At 39.2% G+C, this 25,003-nt stretch overlaps 1 protein-coding gene across 1 annotated transcript in view; it reads left to right on the top strand.

Annotated features, from left to right (window-relative positions):
• IL12RB2 (interleukin 12 receptor subunit beta 2) overlaps positions 1-25,003 on the top strand; it is a 581,203-nt gene that overhangs the window by 444,888 nt on the left and 111,312 nt on the right. The window contains exon 15 of the mRNA XM_044085599.1: positions 13,989-14,079. Coding sequence (XP_043941534.1) covers positions 13,989-14,079 — 91 coding nt within the window. The remainder of the gene's footprint in view (positions 1-13,988; positions 14,080-25,003) is intronic.

The following is a 25,003-nucleotide window of genomic DNA, read 5'->3' as shown; positions in this document are numbered from 1 at the left end:
TTCTTCAGAAACATAGCCAATTCTCAAACTATTATTAAAGAGGACAGTCTTGGATATTATCTGGTCCCACTGAGGCCGTGTTTTTGGCCTTGGCGAGTACAGAGATGACCTGTTCTCTAAAGATACTAGGCAGAGGGCTGGTGTCAGGTATGCTTTGGGGGATCTACCCCATAATGCCAACAAACAAAAACACCGACAATGAGATCACTGACACCACAACACCGACAGCTGAAAAACACGACAGTTCACATGCCCAACAAACTACAATCCTGACAGTCAACAAAACAAAACATATCCGTTTCCGAAAAACACACACACAACACAAGCACACCAAAAACCTTACAAACCTACACTAAACCTTACATACACAACTATCTATGCACTAACCTTAACCCAAACCCTAACCCTAAGATCCATCACTATCGCACACTTACCTTACCCACACCCTAACCCTAAAGTCCGTCACTATCACACACTTACCTTACCCGCACCCTAACCCTAAAGTCCGTCACTATTGCACACTTACCTTACCTGCACCCTAACCCTAAAGTCCATCACTATCGCACACTTACCTTACCTGCACCCTAACCCTAAAGTCAGTCACTAATGCACACTTACCTTACCTACACCCTAACCCTAAAGTCCGTCACTATTACACAGTTGCGCTTGTTTCATATGTCAGTGTTTTGAGCATTGTGGTTCTGGACTGTCGATTATTTACGTTGTCGGTCTTCTGGTGTTGGTCTTCTCATTGTCAGTGTTTTCAGCTTTTGTTCTTTTCAGGTAGACCTGCTTTGGGATATGGTAGGTGGGGATTGGTGGGGGGTAAAGTTTGCACTGAATCTGTCAGCTAACAGGTTGGCAATATCTTCCGGTGTAGTATGAGTGATGCTATCTACAACCAGTTTGGCACATATCTGGGCATTGTCTTTTAAACTTCGGACATAGTTAAAGAATGCCTTATGATTATCCTTGGCTAAGGATGTGATTTTAGTTTTGTAATTTGCTTTAGAGGACTTTACAAGATTTCTGATTTTCTTGTTTAGGCTTAGGAAGGAACTCTTCCTCTGCAGAGTGATTTGGACATCAGTTTCTTCCTCTTGTTATATAATCTATTTATACTTGAAGTCCACCACAATAGCTTATTTTTACGTGAAGACCTGGTTTTGATCTGGTCAGAAACAGTAGAGTTTATGCAGTCACTTAAGTGTTTGTACAGGGCATTTGCCTACACTTCTGCATAGTGATCATTAATGTCTGTGGTTGGAAGTGGCATGCAGCTTTTTATACCATAATTTAGTAGGCTGTAGTTAGCTTTGGTAGAGTTTCTTTTATAATTTTTGTTCCTGTAAGTGTTTCAGTTCCAGTAGTTACTTCAAACAAGACTGATTTGTCATCTAACCTAACCAGGGAGAGCATCACGTATAGGGAAGTATTCTGACCCTTCATGTTGGTAAGTACTATGTCCAGAAAATTAGGTCCCCTAGCGGGGGTGCAGACTATCTGTTCCAGAGCATTTGTGTTGACAAAGCCCAGGAACCTCTGGGTGAACATGCTTTTGCTTATGTATATCCCCTAGTCTATGGAAGGATAGTTGAAATCTGCCATGACAAAGGTGTTGGGCTATTTGGCGAGGGATTCCAGTAAATTGAGATAGGCAGTGTCCTTATCCTGGTTCATGGTGGGGGATCTATAACTAGCTATGATGTGGTATGGTACTTTCCCAATAGTTAATTTGACATGGAGAAGTTGAGAGAGTCATGCTGTTTGGCCAGTCTCGAAGAGTATTTGGTTTTAATGAAGATGGATACACCTCCACCTTTGCTTCTTTCATGCTCATTTTGAGGTTTGAATATGTGGAAAGCATTGTACCCTTGCATGGCCGGGGTGCTCCCAGTGGCTTTGAACCATGGTTCAGTATCTGCACAGACATCAGCATCCTCTAAGGTGAGGACTGCTTCCAGGGAGTGTAATTTTGTGCTTAAACTCATAGCATTAAGCAGCACTACCCTGAATTTGTTTCAATTAGATTTTGTTACGTTGGCGAATTTGTTGTTTTGACATTGCCTAAAAAAGCACTATGGGGGAGGAAAGGGTCTTTTTCAGTATCTGAAAGCCTAGGGGGTACTGATGCAGACTATTTCTAGCAAAGCAGCAAGGTCTGTCTACCATATTCTTCCAGGCTGACAAATACTGGATCCCCCTGGACTGACACCAGAAGCTGAGCCAATTGTTGAAGTCAATCATTTTTTGTTTATATTGTGGCATCATCCTGGGTGAGGGTAAGATACTGCTTAGGGCTAGGGACATACCTGTCTTGAAGTCATAATCTGAGAGTTCCATCATGTTTTCTCTTCATATAGTCCAGAGAAGTACATCTCAAGTCATTCATTCCAACATGGACTATGATAGAGTCATAACGGTACTTGTTGAGTGACTTGAGTGCATGTGTGATTTGTCAGATCCTGGCACCTGATAGCTGACCATGACTTTCTCCTTGTCCAGTCTAGTGAGGGGGACATCTGTGTGTCTCACTATGGAGTCACCTATGACCAAGACATTTCATGTGTTTTGCCTTAAGGGCGTATTTGTTGAGAGATGGGTGTGTATGTTGACATATGTAGTGGTTTCTTTTTGCTTAGTGGTGAGTGTGGGCGGTATGTGTTTTGGAGATCTATGTTGTGGGTTTATGTGTCATGACCTTATTTTGTATGAGAGGTGAGGTTTGCATGAGAGGTGAAGTGTGTGCTGACAACCTGTCTAATGTCTAGTTTGTTTTTACGTGAGAGAATTGACTCCAATTCTACAGTGTATTTGCATCTATCACATAGGGTGTTAGTTTGCTTTAGGAGTAAATGGTTGTCAGTACATATGAAGCAATTGCTACATTGCCTCAAGATGCCCATATCGATCAAGCTGGCAGGAGAAATTATGGGAAACTGCCTGTCCATTGTGGCAGGATTTTTCCTGAGTGTGGAATTTGGGAAGCAAGTAGGCTGGCCGGACTTTGTCACAAACAGCAAAACTGAAGCAGTAATTTAATTAAATACAGCTAACAAAGTTCAATACTGACTTAAAATATACTTATTTTTCAGGTTATTTTTTTTCCGTGGATGCCTTGGATTTCAGTGCAGATGCACTCCAGACCTCTGGCTAACATTTCCAAACATTGAGCTTCTCTGATCAACTGAGCACAAACCTGTGCAAATGGAAGGCTTATATACAGGCAAATTTAAACAGTTTTAACACAACTACCAATGGGAAAGCCACAAACTGAGGCTTTCTCCAGCAATCTTCAACTCAGATGGGTCCTGAGCTATTCACTTCTGCCACAAGGGTGCATGGAGGCCCTCTTAATGTAAGAAAGCTGGTTTAAAAGCACAGTGATAACAAACAGTCTTGGTTCAGCAGGTTTGAATCTAGCCTATACTATGTAAGGCAAGGAAACACAAGTTCTAGATGGAAAGAAGAGTAAGGGACAGTCACTTAAAAGTCAAAGTGAGAGTGTTTAGTAATACTACTATTAGATGACCTGCACTGGTACCACTCTGCACAAGCTGGCAGCTTTTCAAGCAGCCGTGAACAAGGGGAGACTATGGAGAGGGTTTCCTTTAGAGGATTTTAAACCAGAAAGGTTTGCTTATATGCAAGCATGGGGAAATGCTTTTACACAAGAAAGACTTTTATAAAGTTAAACCCTCAGACCAAGCAGATAAAAATACAGTAAGCTATCAACCAGTAGTTCCCATCTTGGATGGGTTGAATTTAGCTCTCTGCTCCTACCAGAGTGCAAAAGAACCCTCTCAATGTAATACAAACTAGCTTTGAGATCAAATGCAGTAACAAATGCTTTAGAACAGAAGTAAGAATCCCTACAAGATCAGGAATCCTTGGAGATAAGTTCACTAACCCTGAGAAATGTTCACAACACACAAAAACTTTGCAAAACTTAAAAATATTTTCGTAGACTCAGGAGAACTTTGGCAAGCTCAGAACAGCTTTTCAGAAAACTGTTAAAACAACACTAACTAATGGTACAGAGCTTCCAGACTTTCTTAATAGCTCAGAGACTTTTGGCCTGTGATCTTTTTGATTAGGAACTGCTGGGGTCTTTCAATTTATTTTTATATTAGTGACATATGTCCACAAGTGGTCACTGGTCTAATCAATGCTGTGTATAAATGAGTGATTACCACTTTAGACCTTGAGGTTGTTCCTTTGGCAATTAACTGAACTAAATAAAAGGATTTCCTAGCAACTATTGTCACATGATGGCCAAAAGGTAAATCATTACGCTATGATGAGAGGGGGCATTTACCAAAAGTGACAATACTAAACTTGTTGGCATTTAGTTTGCATTTAGGTGAGCCAGTTTTTAGCACACCAAGAGTTTACTAGGGAAGAGTTCATTCTGGAAGGTTGGAGTGTCAGAGAGGGATTTAACAACAACGTCTATTTTGCAGTCACCTACAAACTTTGTTAGCCTGCAGTCTTGGTGCTCTGCTTGGAGATCTGGGAAGTAAAGAACAAAAAGGGGAGGTGCCAGCATCAAGCTCTAAGGAGCTACACTGGTCAGTTTCTTACTTCATGATGAGGTACATGCAACTCTAACAGTATGGATTCTGTCTTTCAGCTTGTTTGCTATCCATCTTACCAGATATGGTTTGACTTTTTAAAGCATTTATCTTCTGTATGATGCATGTATGAGGAATGGTATAGAAGGCCTTGGCTAGGTCAAGATACACCATATATACTGCATGGTCACCAACTATAACCTCCATAATTCTTTTGAAGAAGTTTGCCAGGTTCAGTACACAGTATCTGCCATTCACAAAGCCAAACACCTTGGGGTCAAGTCAGTTGCAATTCTCAATGCTGTACTGTAGGAGGACAGTTGTAATACAGTCAGTGGCTTTGCAGGTGAGTCTTGTAAGATTGATAGATATGTAATTACCTGAGCCTGTCATAAGTCAGAGGTGAAACCAGTAGCTAAATGTAGGTTGATATTTTAAAGAGTGAGTCTGCAACTACATGTTTAACTATACTAATTAAACAACTTTGTATGAGGACATATTTTGGTCTTGTTTAGCAGTTCCAGTAAATGATCCTTACAGATAATTGGAGTAAGGGATTCTGATATTTTAGGGCTTTATATAGATTATATGTTATTACCAGCAGTGGTGATTGGTGAATTCAGAGTGGGGGGTAGGCTGCAGCAGGATAATTGGTTATTTACTTTTGCGCATGCTGAATAGTCTTGCAAAAGTCTTCCTTTTAGGTTACATGCCACAGCTACTTTGAGAAAGAGATTTCGTATCACACATATGAAGTAGCTGTAATGCCCCAAAGCTCAACATCTCTAAACACAAAACTAAATGCCCTGACTGTATCCGAACGTCCCTGAGTACATAAGTAAGGTAAACACATGTATTTCACTATCTCATGAGTTTCATCAAATAAGTAACTTGAAAATTAAAGGGAAAAGGAACACCCCTTACACCCTTTAACTCCAAGCATACATCAAAATAATTAGTTACATGCTAACCAGTGCAACAGCTCAGCTCAAACTCCATTAGGTTCATTGCACTTAGCATTTCAGAACTGACTTAGCACTACAGTTAAAAACGTTTCCTAAATTCATTTACCAGCAAATCATTGTCCTGCACAAGCTCTACCCCTCAGAAGTTATGAATATTCAGGATTCCATTCTCTCAGGTATGTAAATTTTGTCCTAATCAAATTGATGATACTTTTTATATATTTTGGAACTGTAGAAAAGTTAAAAGTATTTAGGCTATGTTTTTATCTGAGTAAAGAAAGGAGGTCTTCATCACTTCTCATTGGAAGTGGTTTAGTTACGTTCTGAATATACCTCTGGAAAATTTTGTCCAGATTAGAAACATTATGATTCACGTCATCTCTGCCCAGGTGAAATTAATTATTGTGAAATGTTGGATTAAAACAGTAGAAATTGCATGCAGGAGCTGGTATATCTTCTTTTTTTTCCTTAGCTCCCTGCAACGAACAACCAATTGCCACCAGTTCCTCTCCACATTTACCAGGCTTACAAGACCCAACTTCGTCCCCCCGGGCCCTACCAGACCTATGTCCAGGGCCAGTGATGGGATCAAGGATATTCCCGAGCCTACCCCCTGGGGCAGCCTTGCAAGTTCCCTTATAGCACACTTTGAAAGGAACATGTATACTTCTATGCATGTGCAATCTCCAGACCAAGAAGCACATTACTTGCAGCATAGGGTTTTACCAAGCTCTTCATGCTGTAACTGCAGTGAGCAAGGCTGCCTCCATCTCCCCAGCATGGGGGAACCAACTTTGGCCACCAACATCTAGGTTGCAGTCAGCAAAGATGTCGGGACACGTACTGACTGTACGCACTTCATTACAGTTTGTAAAGAGCAGGGGGTAGCAAATAAACAGGCACTAGGACCCGGGGAAAGGCAACTCAGTTAAAAAAAAGAAAAAAGAAATGGTGAAAAAATGTCATGCACTGGACTAAACACCTTGATTGAGACTGCAAAGAAATTTGCAGCTTATCAGGCATTTGCATGCTTTCTGGTGTTTCATAAATATCAATTGCAGGGTGATATTTGGAAGGTAGGAGAAAGTCGCAAGAAATCAAATCGCCTTGCTGGTTCTCTAATGCGGCTTTCCTCTTACCTTAAGTTGGTACAGCTCGTACAATTGGTAGGTTGCCATTGCTGACACCAGGAGATGGGCTTGTAGGGTGATGTGATTTTTTTTTAGACTTTAGATTTTCTTGCTTATCTTTTTAATAATATTGCAACTGTCTTCATTCTGTGAGGGATTTTGTTTTCTGCATGTGTCTGGCTCCTCTGCAGCAGGCTGACAATTTAGTAGCCAATTTGGGCAGGATTCACTTTTAGCCTTTTACTCCCTTGTACTGACAAGTCATAATAATCCCTTTGGAAATGAAGCTAACAGGCCGGCTCTTTTTCCCCACGTGTCCTGCTGCAGATTATACTTCTGAAGTGAGCATTTTCCTGCATTAAATATTATAAAAGAGTAAACAGGGCACACAGCCAATCCAAGTGGGAAGAAAAAACAAGAAAAACCTAGCCAAGCTAGACTTTGCACTGTGTGATGCCTTGAAACCTCTTTTATAAGAGGATTATGGGATATATGCAAATGACCCATTAAGAACATCAGCTGTTTCAGCTATATGGCGATTCTGAATGCCCATGACTTATTTCTTTTGTCAATTAATGGACAAATTCAGGCCAATAAGTGGAATGGTTGTTAATTTACTATTGCTTAAATCTACCTGGATCTTATGCTAGATCTGTTTCAGTCATATCTCTGAAGTGTCCAGATTTTGAGAACGTTCAGATTTGTGCCTCATATTTTGGTCTGTTCCTGTGTGTGTGTTTTTTTCTGGCAAATCACCTTGAATTGCAGTTACTTACAACAGACATACAAGTTTCAAATGTTATATCCCTCAGAAAAAATGCATACTAATGCAGAAGCAGAGCAACATTTAAAATCTGTCCCTGTCTGGCTCCTTGTCCCCTCATTAGTTTTGGCTTTGTCCAGAATTCTTGTGGTTAAAAAGTTGAAATGTATTTTTTCCAGAACTAAATTGTAGCCCATTTTACCAACATAACAAAGCTGAACTACTTTTATGATGCCTGGTGTAGTATTTTTTGTTAGTAGATCTTTCTATGAGAGGGGTGATTTGTAGGGCATATGTATGTGATAAAGAAGTAAGTTTTCCAAGATACTGGATTTCAAAGTATAGGAATTAGATGTGTGTGTGTGTAACAAGTAAGAGATGAGCAAAGCGTTATGTAAAGGGGTTAACAGGAGGACAACGAGTATATTTGCTGAATATCGAAATGCATGCTAGTCATGACTGTGAATGGATATTATACTGAGATTATTATAGCAGATGGAATGCAACTTTTTTTTGTTTTTTTCTGCATATTTGATTTATGATACACTGCTAGGAGGACAGATTAAAGCACATAAAACACAGCTTTGCTTAAGGAGGGAATCTCTTTTAGGGCAAACAGGAGTGTAGAGCTGCCCAAGTCTCTCTACCTGGAAGCAGAGTAATGAATCTATTGATGAGAGTTGCTTAGTGTACTCCTTGCAAACACAGTTTTTGTCTATAATTTTATGGTCCTTAGCCTGTGTTAGTCAAAGTTATGTACTTGCCCTGCTTGTAGTACAGAGCAGGGGTGGAATTTGGTTGCCTTTCTTGGGATTTGAGAGAAATTTATTAAATTAGTGTATTCTTCAGGACTTACTTAGGTTTGGATGACTTGCATATACCATAGCTATAAATGTAGTTGACTGAAGAGCAGTTTAGTTTTAGCCCCCCCACACCCACATTCATGCACATCAACATGTACTAAAGTGCCACTTTTCATTGAAGGTGCATACCGTGTGGAAGGAATGTAGACTGTTACCATCCTGCTTTAAGGTAGGAGGTCTTAACTGACAGCAGTCTTACGGTTTTGGTGTATTCCCAGTAGTAAGTTTGATGGCCTGGAAATGTATTTGCTATATACGATTTAATGTTAAGTGAACATAACCCGAAGGCTCAGTTTGGTTTTTGTCATCCTTTTTTTCCCAGTAGGTAGAAGAATTTTTTTATAATTAACCTTGTTGTGTGATGTAGTACATATATTTGCAAACTCCATACTGAAGTCAATGAATGTGCATAAGTGTGCCTCTGCGATGTCACAAGTGATGTTAAGACTCATGCAGCTGTGGGTATTGGCAAGGCATAAATTGTCTCATGGCTTGGTTGCATTATTTCCTATGATCCTACAAGGCTGATGGGTTTGTAGTTTCCAGGGTCCATGAGGGGGTCTCCCTTGTGGAGGGGCATCACTGGAGTGGGAGGTGATATTGCAGAAAAGTTCTGAGTAGTGTTGTCAATTATTTCTTAGTCTTCTGACATAGCTGAAGGATTAGTAGTTATCCTTTACCACAGTTGCTAGCATTAGTTCATGGAATGTTCTGCTGGTTCTTATAGTGGCCTTCAGTTTCTTAGTTTCTTTTATACTGTTCTCATGCTGAGAGAGTTCTGGTCCTTTTTAATAATTTAAAGAGTTTCTTCTTTTTGTTGTATACTTTATTACATTTACTACCCAACAGGATGTTTTATTTTTGAATCTTCCATCATATTTAGTCCTAGTAGGGACTGTTAAGTCATTGCATTTGACTAGATGGCCATAAAGATCCTTGTGTAACTGGCAGAATAACCAGGTTCACCTCTGGAAATATAGTGAGTACATTAAGGTGGTTACTAGGTTAACAACCATAGAGCCTTTTTAAGCCTAGCTATTCATGCCTTAATTTCCCCCATCATCAATGCTCATGAAGTGGACTGGCCTTGGTATATGCCTGTCCCTTAGGGCATCTACAAACTGTCCCTCTCCATTAATGCCACAGATGACAAGCCAGGAGTGAATTTATGATTTCCCATCCATTGGTCCAAGCCACATTTGAATAGGCTTCATAGGTTCATAGGTGTGTATTTGGCTAATGGCTCTGGAGCCTTTACAAGCCTAGCCCATAGAAGTGCCCTGGCATCATGCAGCCCAACGTTAGTTCGTAGTGCCTCTATCAAGTAGAGCCACTGGAGTGATCCCCAGGGTGAACTTTCTATTTCCCATCCACTCGTCAAGATTTCTCTTGAGGAGGGCCATTGAGGTGCTCTGCTTGACATGTATGGGAAGTCTATTCCAGAGCATGGGCAGTCTCTGGGTTATGAACCTTTCCCTCCAGCATGTTCTGTTAATTGTGGTAATGAGATTGAGGTCTCTGAAGCCTGTGGTGTGAAGGGATTGGGATTTCTTTAGATGCAGCATTTCTAACAGAGCTGGGCCTGACATGGCTTTGTAAGTCAAGCAGAGATCGCCTCTTAGTAGATGATATGAGACAGGGAATAGCTGGAGTTTTTTAAGTCTGTCCATGTAGGACATGTGTTTAAGGCCTAGGATCCTCTTTGTGAGGTACTTTTGTGGCTTTTTCCAGCTGTTGCATGTGTCTAGTGAGGTACATGCCAAATGGGGCATTATACTCGATGATTGGCCTAATGAGGGAAGAGTAGAGAGAGATGATTACCTCTTTCTTCCTGAATGCAAAACCCTCGGTAATGAGATGTGCCACATATAAGGACTTTCTGACCACAGTGACAATGTGGTGATCAAAAGAGAGGTTGTTGTCAACCTATGTCCCCAGATCTCTTATAACGCCTTCAGTGTTCAGTGTGCTCCCATTGATGTGGTAATTAGTGGGAACTGAGTTTTTCCCAAAGGAGATGAGGATGCATTTTTTGGCATTAAGCTTAAGGCCATGATTTTGGCACCAGTCATTGGTCTCAGTGAGGCCTTTCTGTAGGATGTCTACATCACTTGGGGGGTTAATAATGGCTTACAGCTTGCAATTGTCTGTGAATTTGGTCAGCCAGAGTCCCTCCATGTTGGCCTCGACTTCTGAGAAGTAGATGCCAAACAGGAGAGGACCCAGGACCAATCCCTGTGGGAGTCCACTCGTGACTGATCAGCAGTCTGACTTGGAGTCCACTTGAGTTTCACATGGATGAGGAGTCTGTTCCAGAGAAGGGGTAATATCTGTGATTTCATTGTATAATTGCATGGAGTTTGCCTTCTTAAAGTATCGAAGGATGGTGGTGTTGGTTACTGGAAGTTTGACATTCCTTGGGTAAACTAGAGTTCTATGAGTTCAATGGCGAAGTCTCTAGGTATGGCTTTTGATGGAATACTATCAGTCATGAGCACTTATATCCCACCACAGTTTCTAGTAGGGAGCTTAAATACATGGTAGATGCAAAACCCAGCAAACAAGGAGTGCTTTGCTTGCATTTGAACAGTGTCTCAATATCTACACATACATGAAAGTTCCAGTTCAGGCAGTTTATTGTTAAGACTCCAGCATTGAGAAGAGTCTCATTGATGTTGAACAGTTTGCCTTTACATGTATTTGTTAAGTTGGAATGTTCATAAAGTGAACTTTGCCTAAAAAAGCAGGCAGGGGCAGTTTAGGCAGTATGCAGAACCCCTTGAATGGGAGATGCAGAATGTTGTCTGCAAAGCAAATAAGACTATTGATCATCTTGTCCTAGGGTGACACAAACTGGATCTCTATAGAATTATACCAGCTACTTAGCCAACTGTTGAAGCCACTTACTAGGACATGATGATGATGAAGATGAAGATGACGATGATGATAATGATGAGTTACAAAGACATTGCCAGCAGCTGGAATGTGAGTGGTGGACATGGTAGTGTTAACACAGAGTATCAGCTCATTGACTTGCAGACCACACCTTTCATATATGATATGTTAGTTCTGAAACACCAGCCAGAGGCTTAGACATTGCTAACAGCATACTCTTGGTCTGACTGCAGAGTTCCTGGCTGTCATCTCCAAGGCAGGAATGAAAAGAAATACTGGACAAAGGAAGGGAAAATATTAGCCAAGAGACGGTAACAACGCTACTAAAAGCTAGTTATGTCAGCATTTATTTTTTAGACATTTGGGGCCTTATCAAACTGTATTAAAATGCAGACATAACTAGGCATCTGGGTACAGCTCCATTAGTTTGAAATCTGCCTGCATGTAAATGGAAAGGTATTTTATACCTTTCCATGTAAGGAATATGCACCTTTGGACTGAAATGCCTATATTGTTTTATCATGTAAGTGATTCCCATTATGGCATATATTTGCCGGTAATCAGTTCGTAGAGCAGAAGTATGAAGGGTGCATGGCTTGGAGAGCAGCTTGTAAGGGAGTGGATGGACCGCAACATTTTGACTCAGGTATGGCTTGATGGGGGGCAGCAGTCTGGGAGCTGTGAGTACAAATTTGAAACTGGCTGCACCCCTGGCAGTCAGGGCTTTACCTCACTGCCCCACTGGGCTAGGGAAAACAAGTATGCTTTTAAAACCATCTTTATTCTCTTAAAAATGTAAAATATCATCAAAAGTAGAGTTGTGGGACAACCTATGCAAAATCTGTCTTACCTGTAAAGCAAATCATTGATGCTGGTCTTGCACCTTCGGAGAGTTTACCCATTATATCATCTCTCACAGATACTCCTGTTATACTTACAGTAGATTAGGATTAGTACACTAATATTTTGGTGAAATGTTTATATCCTAGTATGTGGCTATATTATGTAGTTGTTATATGTTTAAATGAATCAGTTTTGATTTTGCTTATAGTTTTGTGAACTGCTCTATTTATGTTTATTCTGTGATTGACATAGCAGTAATATCTGATTTTTATAAGTGTCAAACAGAAACCAGGCAAGCAAGATTTATATCATGGGTGTAAAGCAACTGCTGTGAAAACTGTGTACCTGCCAAAAAGTAAAACTTAATATTTATCTGAAGTAGGGTTTGTTGCTGCTTCCCCACAATGGAATTTTCAGTAGGTATTTCAAGTACAGGTGACTTAATATTTATCTGAAGTAGGGTTTGTTGCTGCTTCCCCACAATGGAATTTTCAGTAGGTATTTCAAGTACAGGTGACTTAATATTTATCTGAAATAGGGTTTGTTGTTGCTGCCCCACAATGGAATTTTCAGTAGGTATTTCAAGTACAGGTGTCAGAAGAATCCAAAAGCTTAACTAAGTGACTGGAAAGTACCCTGGGAGTACTTCCTGCCTGCAAGGGATTGTGCTGAAACTTAGGAGATGAGGAACTTAGGCACTTGGCCTTAAAGGTAACCATAAACACTGAAAGGAGTGCTGGAAATCAATAACAGACTAAAGTTTTTCCCCAACCTGTGCTGGAAACCGTGGACTTTTAGATAAGTAAAAATTTGTGTTGTTTTATTTTTTTGTCTGCTTTACCAAAAAGAGTTTGAGTTTCAACTATTAATAATGCTGAAGTGAGACTGTTTTTCCCTGTTCATTAAGCTGAAATTAAGCAATCTGAGTTTCTGTCTGATCTGGAATGTTAAATGAAGCAGTTTGATTTTTCCTTGCTTGACAAATACTTACCATCTTATGTTAATCTGAGTAAAAACTGCAATACTTTGTTTAAAATAAATAGACGGTTCCCCTTCAGAACACCGAATTGCTGAAAACTTGAAATTCATAAGCTCGAAGCCAGAATCTCGAGTTTTCAGTAACTCAAAATTCTGCAGGGTAACAAAAACAACTGCAAAACAGTTTTTCTAAGGTTTTTGCAGGTTTGCCCCCTGCACCCCCCACACTTAAATATACCAACTCCGAGATCACACTACAACGGGGATGAGGGAAATCTCCCGTTCTGCGCTGTATGCAGAAGCACACAATGGGAGAATTTCTGTTCCTCCACTATAGTACGGTCATGAAGCTGATATATTTAAGCAGAGAGAGTGCAGAGGGACTCTACACCCTGCAAACATGCAAGTAAACTTGTTTTTTTTTTTTTTACGCCTTCTCTTCCCTTCAGAATTTTGAGGTACTGAAGACTCGAGATTCTGGGCTCGGGCTTATGAATTTCGAGCTTTCAGTAACTCGATCTTGTGAAGGGGAACCAAATAGACACATGCTTACATACAATATCTGTACTGTAGAAAATCAAATCTGTAGTAAAGGAAGTGTGAAAAAGAAGTCATCCTACAACTTATACATATGCACTGAAAATATGAGAATGAAGGACTGCTTCTCATACCTCTCATTTAGTAAAAACTAAAATATGTTTTCACTTCTAGAGTAGTTCATGCCATGGCATGTTTATTTTGGAAGATGCACATACTGACTCCAAAGTTCTGAAATGTCTAATAATGCAAAACATGTGCTGTTGTTTTCATCGCAAAAAGCCGCACTGCATCTGCAATTGCAAAACTGAGTATTGTATCATTAGATTTGATGAACTAACATTGCAAGCAGCATTGGCTTTTAAATCATAGCGTATAACACAAAGAACTGTTGTAACATCTTTTGAAATTAATCATGTCGTTATCGAATATGTTTGCAGGGTACAGTCCACTTGCTACAACATTTTACCGATCTGGTGCATGAGAGGTATTCCAGACCCAGCCAATTGCACTTGGGCAAAGGACATAAAAGTAGGTCTCAAGTATGCAGTACACAGCAAAACATTTTTGATTGTATCTACTCTTCCAGCATGATGAATTTTCTACTATTTGCCCTTGTTTGGCTACATATAAAGTGATACTCATCTTCTTTATTGTTTCTACCACACTGTTCTCATTTGTTTCACCTATGGCTCTCACACGCACACTCTCACACACACACTCTCTCACACACACACACACACACACACACACACACACACACACACTTCTTTACTTTTTTCTAGTAGTGAATATAAATAAATGCTGGACCTTGTTACCTGAGCTGGGTAAGTGTACTGGTGATTGCCAAGAACATTGTACATGTATAACTTCACCTTATGGCAATTACAATATATCATATACCAATGCAAAGTATTGTTTATTTCTTTATTTTGCATGTAAAAGTTGTTTATACTATCTGCAAATTGTATTTACTGTAATATTTTTTATAAGGGGGGGTCTTGCACTCCATTAAACTCCCCTTCAGAATTATGTGGGGGTTAACGGAGTGCCAGTCCCCCTGATAAATGATACCATGAAAATACAGTTGTCAGAGTTTGCTGATTACAGATAGCAGTGTGAAGGTAAGTTGTTTTTGTGTTTTTTATTTTATTGCATGAACGGCATTTCAAATGTCGATCATATGGTCTCAGCCATATGGTCTTTGATATTCTGAAATGTCAACCATGTGTAGTAGCCCAATATATATATATATATATATATATATATATATATATATATATATATATATATATATATATATATATATATATATATGTGTGTGTGTGTGTGTGAATATATATATATATATATATATATATATATATATATATATATATATATGTCTGTGAATATATATATATATATATATATATATATATATATATATATATATATATAGGGTCTATATTAGAACACCGAACATTCAAAATTTTGAGTGTTCTAATATCGAACCCTGTGAATCGAAAATTTAAAACATAGAACATTCAGAACAGCAAATTTTTTCCTATGGAAAAAAATTTGCTGTTCCAAAACACATACACACAACACAAGCACACCAAACAAACAGCAATCCACACACATACACCTAAACTCTTACACCTACACTAAACTATACATACACCACTAACTATCCACTTACCTTAACCCAAACCCTAACCCTAAGGTCCATCACTATCACACAGTCACCTCACCCGCGCCCTAACCCTAACTCACCTACCCCTCACATCCACACAATCGCACACTTACCTGACCTGTGCCCTAACCCTAACTCACCTAACCCACCCTAACCCTCACATCTACACAACTGCACACTTACCTGAACCCGACCCATAACTTTCCACCACAGCACTGAAAATACCAAAGCAACAGAAACAGACAACCAAATTCTTTCCCTAGGAAAAAAATTTGGTTTTGTGTTTCTTCGATATTTTCAGCGTTCGCTGAAAATGGGTCTATATAAGAACACTCGAAATTTTGAATGTTCTGTGTTCTAATATAGACCCATACATATATATATATATATATATATATATATATATATATATGCATATATATTTGCAGGGTGTGAGACGAAGTTCTCATATCATGTAAAGCAACTGTATGTGTCAAGTATATTGGGTATCTTCTTTTAGATGCACAGGTAATGCAGGATCATTAGGTATTTAGGCTGTTGGATTTGTTATTTACACAGTGTGTGTGTGAGATGCAAGTTTAGTAATAGTGTGCATGCGGGGGGGCCTAATGCTGGGTATAGGGTAATCAATTCTAAAACCTTTAAGGTTTGCTTTTGTGATCAGTTGTGATGTGATGTATGTGTAGTTCAACAGAAAATGGAATCAACTGAATGTGATTAGTCAGGTCTATTATATTTCATCAAAGAGACACTTCTTCAAAAATGAACAGTAGACCCACAGTTACACGAAAGTGCACTTAAACAAAAGTAAACTTTCGCGAAGAACGGTTTGACAAACCATTAAGGAACACCAAACAATGTTTTTGCAGGGGGGCAAGCACCCCTGCACCCCCACACCCTCCTACTTAAATATACCAACTCAGAGATCGCACTACTGTGGGGAAACACATAAATTCCCTTTTCCCCACTGTAGTGTGCTTCGGCACCTCAGTATTCCTTAATGGTTCGTTAAACCATTCTTCGCAAAAGTGCACTTTCGGAAGTGCACTTTCACGTAAGTGTGGGTCTACTTCACTATTTCGGACAAGTGTTTCTTCGATAAAGAGAAGTAGACCCGATCAGTCATATTCATATTTTATAGTATACATGGTCTAGTGTTCTTACCAGTAAACCTTCGGGCTTCCTGAGTCTAAAAGGATAAAACTTTTTCTACCTCCCCAAGAATTTGATAGGTATTCTGTATCATCTATGTATTATGTTAGTTGAGCTGTACAGTTTTGATTATTTTATGATGTTATATGTATATATACATATACATATATATGTACACACATGCACACACACACGTCACTTACAAATTAAAGAAAAAAGGTGGATGACAAGCCACACACGCATAATATATATATATATATATATATATATATTTATTTATTTATTTATTTATTTTTTATTTTATTTTACATTTGTTAACCGGGAGAGTCCGACTGGATACATGTCCATTTTCAGCGGAGGCCCGGGGAGAAAAGCTCCAAGTACATAACAGACATATGAACATTGTTAATGCAAAAAAAGGAAGATAGTTGAGTTCTAAATACAATATAAAGATACATCACATCTTGGGGAAAAAAAAAACAACAGCAGCATATAAAAAAACATAGGTCAGTTACAAAGGCGAGCCTTGTTAAAAGCAGTTAAGGATAGTGAGGTAAGAGAAGGGTAAATGATAGTGGTTAATCAGGTTTGGAACAGGGACATTGCCAGAGAGTATTGAGATGGGGTTTAAGCTTTTTTTTGAATTGTAGGAGTGAGGGTTCTGAGGTGAGCATGGTCGGTAGGGAGTTCCACATTTTACCTACAAAGTTTGAGAATAGAGAATCCCCAGCAGAATTGTTGGCTTTGGTAGTTTGAGCTAAGATCTTATTGGAGGAGCGTAAAGATTGCAGGTTAATATAGGGGTGAATGATGTTTTTCAGAGCTGGTGTTTTCTCTGGGTGATACAATATCTGGTGAGCCATTTTGAGTTGGTTGAAATGGAGTTGGCTGGAAAACTCTAACCACCCTAGTTGCTTCAAGTTAGAGCAGTGGTGCGTTCTAAAGGTGGAATTTGTGGCAAATCTAGCTATGTGATTGTAACAAGAAGCAAGTTTGTTAAGGGTTGTCTTGTTTAGGTTTGTAAAGGGGGGAGGCATAGAAAAGAGTTGATAGTAGGTGTGTGCTGGCAATTGTAATTTTAGCATGAGGAGTGAGAAAGTGTTTTACTTTATAGAGAGCCAAGCTTTTATTGATGGTTTTGATGGTAAGATTGAAATGGGTGTCAAATTTAAGGGAGTTATCAATGGTAACACCTAATAGCTTTGTGTGATCTTCTGGTGATATAGTGATTCCATTGGAGGATGTAATAGAGAAGGTGGGGAAGAGTCTTGTTAGTGGGTGAGAAAGTAAGTAGTTTTGTTTTGTTGGGGTTGAGAACTAGTTGTCGACTTGAGAACCGTTTTCTATTAGGTTGAAGGTGTCTTGGGTTGAAGCAGTGAGGTCTGCCAGGTTGGAGGCAGTGCTGATGATAGTCGAATCATCTGCATATTGAATGCATGTGGCATGGGGGTGATTGTGGGCAGGTCATTAACAAAGATGGTGAAGAGAAGAGGGCCAAGAATAGATCCTTGGGGAACTCCAAGTGTAACAGGTAGGCATGTAGATAATTTGTCCTGCCATAGAACAGCCTGTTGCCTATTGGACAGGTAGGATTGGAACCATTTCAGCATGGAATTGCTGAGTGATAGTTTTTTTAATGTATGGAGGAGTTGAATGTGGTTCACCATATCAAAGGCCTTGGAGAGGTCTAAGAAAAGAGCAGATGATAGTTTATTATTGTTTCTGAAGTTATTGATGGTATTAGAAAAGGATAGTAGGGCTGATGTGGTACTGTGATTTGGCCTGAAGCCATGTTGGGAGTTAGCTAGAATTTTATTTTTGGTGAGGTGTTCCATCAGTTGTTTGTGGACACACTTTTCCATAATTTTGGCCAGGGGTGAAAGTATAGCTATAGGTCTGTAGTTGGTTAGCTCTAGTGAGCTACCACCTTTATGGAGAGGAATAATGTGGGACATTTTCCATATGGAGGGATGAAGGCTTCTGACAAGGTACGGTTTATGATTATGGAGCGGGATAGGAAATGGTCTCAGCTGCTTTTGCAGAAACTCAGCTGGGAGAAGGTCAGCTGCTAGCTTAGTGGGTTTTAGTTTTTTAAGAAGAGATGTTATAAAGGATATGGGTACTGGATTGAAGGTAAATAGATGATCTGATGTAGTTGTAGTATTCTGCTGGCATGGGTAGTGGAGTGGGCTGGTTGTTTGTTTGAATTGTGTGGCCAGGGATTGTATAGTTTCTGTGAAGAAACTATTGAATGTGTTAGCAATGTTTACAGGGCACTGTTGTTTGCAAGTTGTTGGAGTGGGGGTGGTTGCCTGGCCTGGGTGCAGGAGCTTGTTTAAGCCTGCCCAGAATTTTTGTGGATTATTAAGGTGTTTGTGTTGGAGGTGGAGGAAGAAGTTTTTTATCATTTAAGATCATTCTTTTAGTTTCATTTCTAAGTTGCGGAAGGTTTGATGGGAGAGTGGGTCTTTAGAGGTGCCATGTGACCCACATCTTGTTTCTAGATAGGATTTTGGATTTTGTTTCCTTAGAGAGCCATGGTGCGGTTTTGGTTTTAGTTCTAATGGACCGTATTGGAGCATGGGAATCTAGAATCTTGAGGAAGGTGGTGTTGAAGTAGATAACTGCCTCTTCAAGAGGAAGAGACTTGAGTATTGTCCAGTTGTGGGCTTTAAGTTCAGTTTGAAAAATGGAGGCGTTGAATTTATTATTGTTCCTGATTTTTTTATGGTTGTAAGAAGGGGGGTGATTTTCTTGAATTTGATAACATAGGTGAGTAAGTGATCACTCATGTCCTCTGGGTGAGTACCTGCTGAGTACTGGTCAGGATCTTTATTAGTAAGGATCCAGTCCAGGATGCTGTCTTTGTTTTGGGGTTTACCTAGTCTGGTAGGAGTGGATATGAGCTGAGAAAAGCCATGTAGATTTATGCTGCTAGATGAGAAGGAATTCCAATCGATGTTGAAGTCACCTAACACTATGGATTCCTGGGGGTGAGTTTGAGTTAACCAGTGGAGAAAGTCCTCTAAGGTTTTGTTATTATTGTTGCCTGGGGGGATGTAAATACATGCTATATTTATGCTTTTATGTTTGTTTGGTTGAAGTTTTACAAGTAGAATTTCGGCATTGTTTGTTAGGAGGGGTTGTGGAGAGGCAAGGGAGATTTGTAATGTATTTTTGTAGAGTATGGCTACACCGCCACCTTTACGAGTTATTCGGTCTGCTCTTAGTATATCATACCCTGGTGGGATTATCTGTGTGTCTTTCGTACTTGGTTTAAGCCAGGTTTCTGGCTTAGGATTTAAGAGCTGCCCAAGCCAACATCTGTTTATCAGAATCCTATCAGTATGGTATTGTATACCAGAATGTTTGCATCTCCTCTATCATAGTTCTAAAGACTTAGGAGATAGACCAAAACTAGCTGATGGCAAAATGTTAAAATGCAATAAAAATCTAAACACCAAAAAGATGTAAAAAAAAAATGGAGCCAAAAGTTATAAACTTAAAAGACAGTCCACACAAGGCAAAAGAGGAACCAAAGTCCAAAGAAAATTCTTGTTTATTTAACGATCATGTTTCACAAAGAATAACATAAAAAGATGCTTTTGTCCATTAAAATAAATTTAGTACATCAGAATAAGTATTCACATCCTTCCTTCCTGTTTAAAAAACATTCACTGTTACAACTACACATCTCCTGATGGAACATTGTGACACTGTATGTTTTTTAAACAAGAAGGAAGGATCTATTTCCTTATTCTGATAAAGTCAAATCATTTTAACAGATGAAACACAGTTGCCACAACGCCTAGCGTGTTTGTTCGAATCACTTTTCTTTCAATGCTTGCCCACTCTCCAATTTCCCCTTGATATTGGCACCCATTTTGTAAACAAATACTGGTGTGTCACCTATGATCTTCCTTATTTCTTTACCAACCATTAGAATGTTCCAATTATTTTTTAATATGTTTTTTATACTGTTCACAAATGGAGAATATTCCAACACACAAGCTCTACTATACTGAATTTCATTACTATCTACTGCATTTTCCGAATTTTTAATAAGTTCTTTCCCAGGTAAGGGAGGGTATTTATTTACCCATTCACTTACTACATAATTCATAACATCATCAAGCATGGCTATTGGATACCCTCTAGATAAAAACAGGGACTTTATTTAATTAACTTCCTCAGTCATATCCATATGTGTGGACATCATGCGCGCAGCTCTAATACATTGTCCTTTAAAAATATTTTTCATCGTATTCCTTGGATGGTTGATAGCATATTCCAAATAACTGTTAGAAAATGTACTTTTTCTATAAATACAGGATTTGAAACCACTCCTGGTGTTAGAAATAAAGGTATCCAGATAGGCTATACCCTCAGTACTACTAGAAAATGTAAACTTCAAAAAAGTACTGGTGCTATTCAAATAGTTCATAAACTGCCCTATAATATTTTGAGGTCCATCCCATAATATAAATATATCATCCAAAAACCTCAAATAGTGGCATATATACTTGAAATAACTACTATTGAACAAATGATTGGTCTCCCAATCCATCATAACCAGATTGGCAAACATGGGGGCGCAAGCCGCCCCCATGGCCACCCCTCTGGTCTGTCAAAAATGTTCCCCCTCAAAATAGATATAGTTATAATCAAGAACCATTGACATAAGTTCCATAATTAGACAGATGTTGTCCCATTCCAAGTTGGAATACTTTCTCATACAATTGCAAAAAGCATCCAAGCCCTGTTTCTTAGGTATGCAGGAAAATAGATCAATGATTTCTATAGTAATGAATATTTTATTTTATTTATTTATTTTTATTTTACATTTGTTGACCGGGCTAGTCTGGCTGGATGCATGTCCATTTTCAGCAGAGGCCCGAGGAGAAAAGCTCCACTATATACTAGAAGGTAACATAAAAATAGTATAACGGGATGCAAAATTATAAGCATGATAAGAAAATTAGTCCAATGTAGCATAGTAATGGTACTAAAGCAATTTGACAATAACTATAATTATCAAAACTTAAACTAAACTATAATTAGCAAACTTAACAAACCTATAGCTATAACATAGAGAGATGATTTATGTTTGCAAATTCTTTGCTGTAGTAGGAATAGTACAGCCATAAAAAAAAGAAAGTAGTAAATTACATAAGAGTCTATAGGTATTTACAGTATTCACAATTGTTATAATCGTTTTGTGCCAGGGCAATAGATTAAGAGGCAGATTTGCATAGCTGGGAGCAACCTATACATTTGGGGGGGATAACAGGTTGCAGAGGTAAAGTAGTATCCAAGTGGATAGTAGATAGTTGCAGAAGAGGGGTAGTATTAGTGACAGGGACAAGCATAGAGGTAAATGGAGAGAAATGAGAAGAGGGGTGGATGCTCAGGTCAGTCAGGGTTTGGGCAGGGGCATAGCTAGTGAGACTTAAAATAGTTCCTCAGTTGTTTCTTGAAAAGTTGAGAAGAGCCTAGAGAGGTCAGTTCTATGGGAAGTTTATTCCAGTATGAGCCAATGGCGTTTGTAAACAAGGAGTCACCAGCTTTGTTGTGTGTTTTGAGAGTGGCAACTAGTAGTTTGTTGGCTGAATGAAGGGAAGTAAGATCCCTGTAAGGGACAACAAGGTTATTTAGTATGGGTGTATTAGAAGGGTAGTGGAGGATTTTATAGGTGATAACTAATTGATGTAGGAGAATAAGATTTTGGAGTTCGAGCCAGTCAAGCTCTTTGAGGTTAACACAATGATGGGTGTGAAATGGGGAACCTGTGGCAAACCTGGCAATGCTATGATAGGCCATGGCAAGTTTCTGAAGGTTAGATTTTGAAAGGTTTATAAAGGATGGGGAGGCATACAATAGTGTGGAGATGAGATGAGTTTGGGCTAGAGACACCCTTATAGATGCTGTTAGAAAGGGCTTAAGTCTATAAAGAGCACCAATCTTTTTATTAACAGCTTTGATGGTTAGGTCAATGTGGTAATCAAAGTTTAGTTGATCATCTATTGTGACGCCTAGTAGTTTAGTGGAACAGTCAGGTGTAATGATAGTGCCATTGTCAGACATAATTGAAAAGGAGAGACGGGGGGGTTTAAGGGTAGGAGAGAAAAGTAATAGTTTGTTTTTTTTTGGGATTAAGGAGGAGGCAGATATCTTGGAACCATTTTTCTGCTGCTGTAAAGACTTGTTGGGTAGAAGAATGAAGTTCAGCTGGGGAAGCAGCAGAACAGATGAGAGTTGAATCGTCTGCATATTGAATACATGTGGAAGTGGGAAGAGAGGTAGACAGGTTATTTATAAATATGGAGAAGAGAAGGGGTCCTAAGATGGATCCTTGAGGGACACCGATAGTGACTGGGAGCAGAGAGGAAAGATGGCTGTCCCAGAGGACTGCTTGTTGTCTATCTTTCAAGAAGGAGTCAAACCAGTGCAATGCCAAAGGTTCGAGAGAGAGACATTTCAAAGTGTCTAGCAGAAGGTGATGGTTCACCATATCAAAGGCTTTAGAGAGGTCAAGAAATAAAGCAGAGGAGAAGAGATTGTTATTGCGATTTTTGTTGATAGTGTCTGAAAAGGAGAGAAGAGCAGTGGAGGTGCTATGGAAAGGTCTAAAACCATGTTGGGAGTCAGAAAGTAGGTTATTATGTAAAAGATGATGTAGAAGTTGTTGGTGTATACAACGTTCCATATGTTTAGATAGAGGTGATAATAAGGCTATAGGACGGAAGTTGGAAAGTTCATTAGTGTTTCCTCCTTTATGCAGAGGAATGATATGGGACACTTTCCAGAGGGAAGGAATAGTAGATTCAGTTATTGTTCTATTAATTAAGATGGAGACTGGGTATGCTACTTCAGCTGCTGCAAGCTGCAGATATTCAGCTGGTAGTAGGTCGGCTGAAGGAGTGCATGGTTTAAGTTTTGAGAGTAATTTGTGTATATAGGTTGTGGAGACTGTACTAAATATTAGAGTGGGGGTGTTATTTTGAGGAGAGGTCATTTTGAGGGAAGTGTGGGGAATCATGGTCTTTGCTAGAGAGGTGACTGTTTCAGAGGAGAAGAAGGTGTTGAATGTACTGGCTATTAAGTTGGGTGGAGTCTGCACTAAGCTAGCTGGAGTAGGTGTTTTGGTATTGCCTGGATGGAGCAGTTTATTGATTCCTGACCAGAATTTTTTGGGGTTATGATTTTGATTTTGTTGGTGTTGAAGGTAATAATTTTTTTTATCAAGATAGGTAAGTTTTTTTGTAGTGTTTCTAAGGTATTTGAAGTTTTGGTGGTCAGTTGGGTTTTTAGTAGTTCTCCATTTTGTCCATTGTTTATTTCTTAAATGCATCATTTGCTTGGTATCTTTGGAAAGCCATGGGGCAGCTTTGTATCCTGTTCTAATTACGCGAGAGGGGGTGTGATGCTCAAGAATTTGGAGGAATGTGTTGTTAAAATGGGCAACTGCTTCCTCAAGTGGCAGGTGTTTTAGAGTTGACCAGTTATACAGTTTGAGTTCATTGAGGAAGCTAGGAAGGTTAAAGTTTTTTTTGTTAAGTATAATACGATAGTTGGGCTGATTTAAATTGTTGTTTTTTTGTTTGGTGATGTAGGTAAGAAGATGGTCACTGATATTGTCAGGAAGTATACCAGTTTTATAAGAGAGAGGATTATTATTGACCAATATCGAGTCCAAGATGGCTTGTTTATTGGTAGATTTGTGAATTCTAGTGGGAGAGTTTATAGTTTGTTGAAAAGTAAAGCGGTTGAGGTGATGGGTGGGTTTGGGGGAATATGCAAGAGTTCCAGTCAATGTTAAAGTCTCCTAGGATTATGGTTTCCTGAGGAAAGCTACAGGAGAGCCAGCTAAGAATGTTTTCCAGTGTATTTAAGTTGTTGCCAGGAGGGATATAGGAACAAATTATATATATGGCTTTGTTTTTATTTAAGTGTAATTTGCTGCAGAGTATTTCAGCATTGGCAGGGGAGGGAGGGAGGGAGTCAATAGAGGACACTTGCAGTTGAAATTTATAGAGTAAAGCAACACCACCACCCTTTTTGCTTAGACAATCCCGCCTTAAAATGCTATAACCAGGAGGAGTAATGTCATTGTCTTTGGTGCCAGGTTTAAGCCAAGTTTCAGTAAGACAGAGGATGTCAAATGAGTAGAGGTCAATTAAAGCATGGAGTTGTGTAATTTTATTGTTAATGCTCCGAATATTTAGGTGTGCTATAGAAAGGGAATTAGAAGAGAAAGGTGAGTTTGAACTGTTAGTATTTGGTTTTGTGAGGGTGTTAAGGAGGGAATTGTTTGGGCCAGGGTTGGGGTGGATGTCCCCATGTAGCAGTAAGAGTATTTGAGGAAGTGGGAATATGTTTGAGTTTTTGGATGGTATGATGTAGAACTTTCTAGATGTGTGAAACCTGTTATGTGGTATTCTGTGATCGAGTGGGGGAAGGTAGGAACATGATGACAGGAGGTTAATGTAGGTTTGATTAGCTAGGGGAAGGAATGAACCTGTGTGTTTAGCTAAGCTAGGAGATCTGCTAAGGGTGTAGTACTCATAGGAAGTAAGGGTATAGTATAAAAGAAGGATGTTAAATAGTAGGAGTAGATAAAGTAGTTTG

Source organism: Protopterus annectens, chromosome 10.part0 (genome assembly GCF_019279795.1).
Source record: "Protopterus annectens isolate FY-2018-M chromosome 10.part0, PAN1.0, whole genome shotgun sequence".
In the NCBI taxonomy this organism is placed as follows: Eukaryota; Metazoa; Chordata; order Ceratodontiformes; family Protopteridae; genus Protopterus; species Protopterus annectens.
Note: the sequence above shows the minus strand (reverse complement) of the source record. Positions and strands in the feature narration are given on the sequence as shown.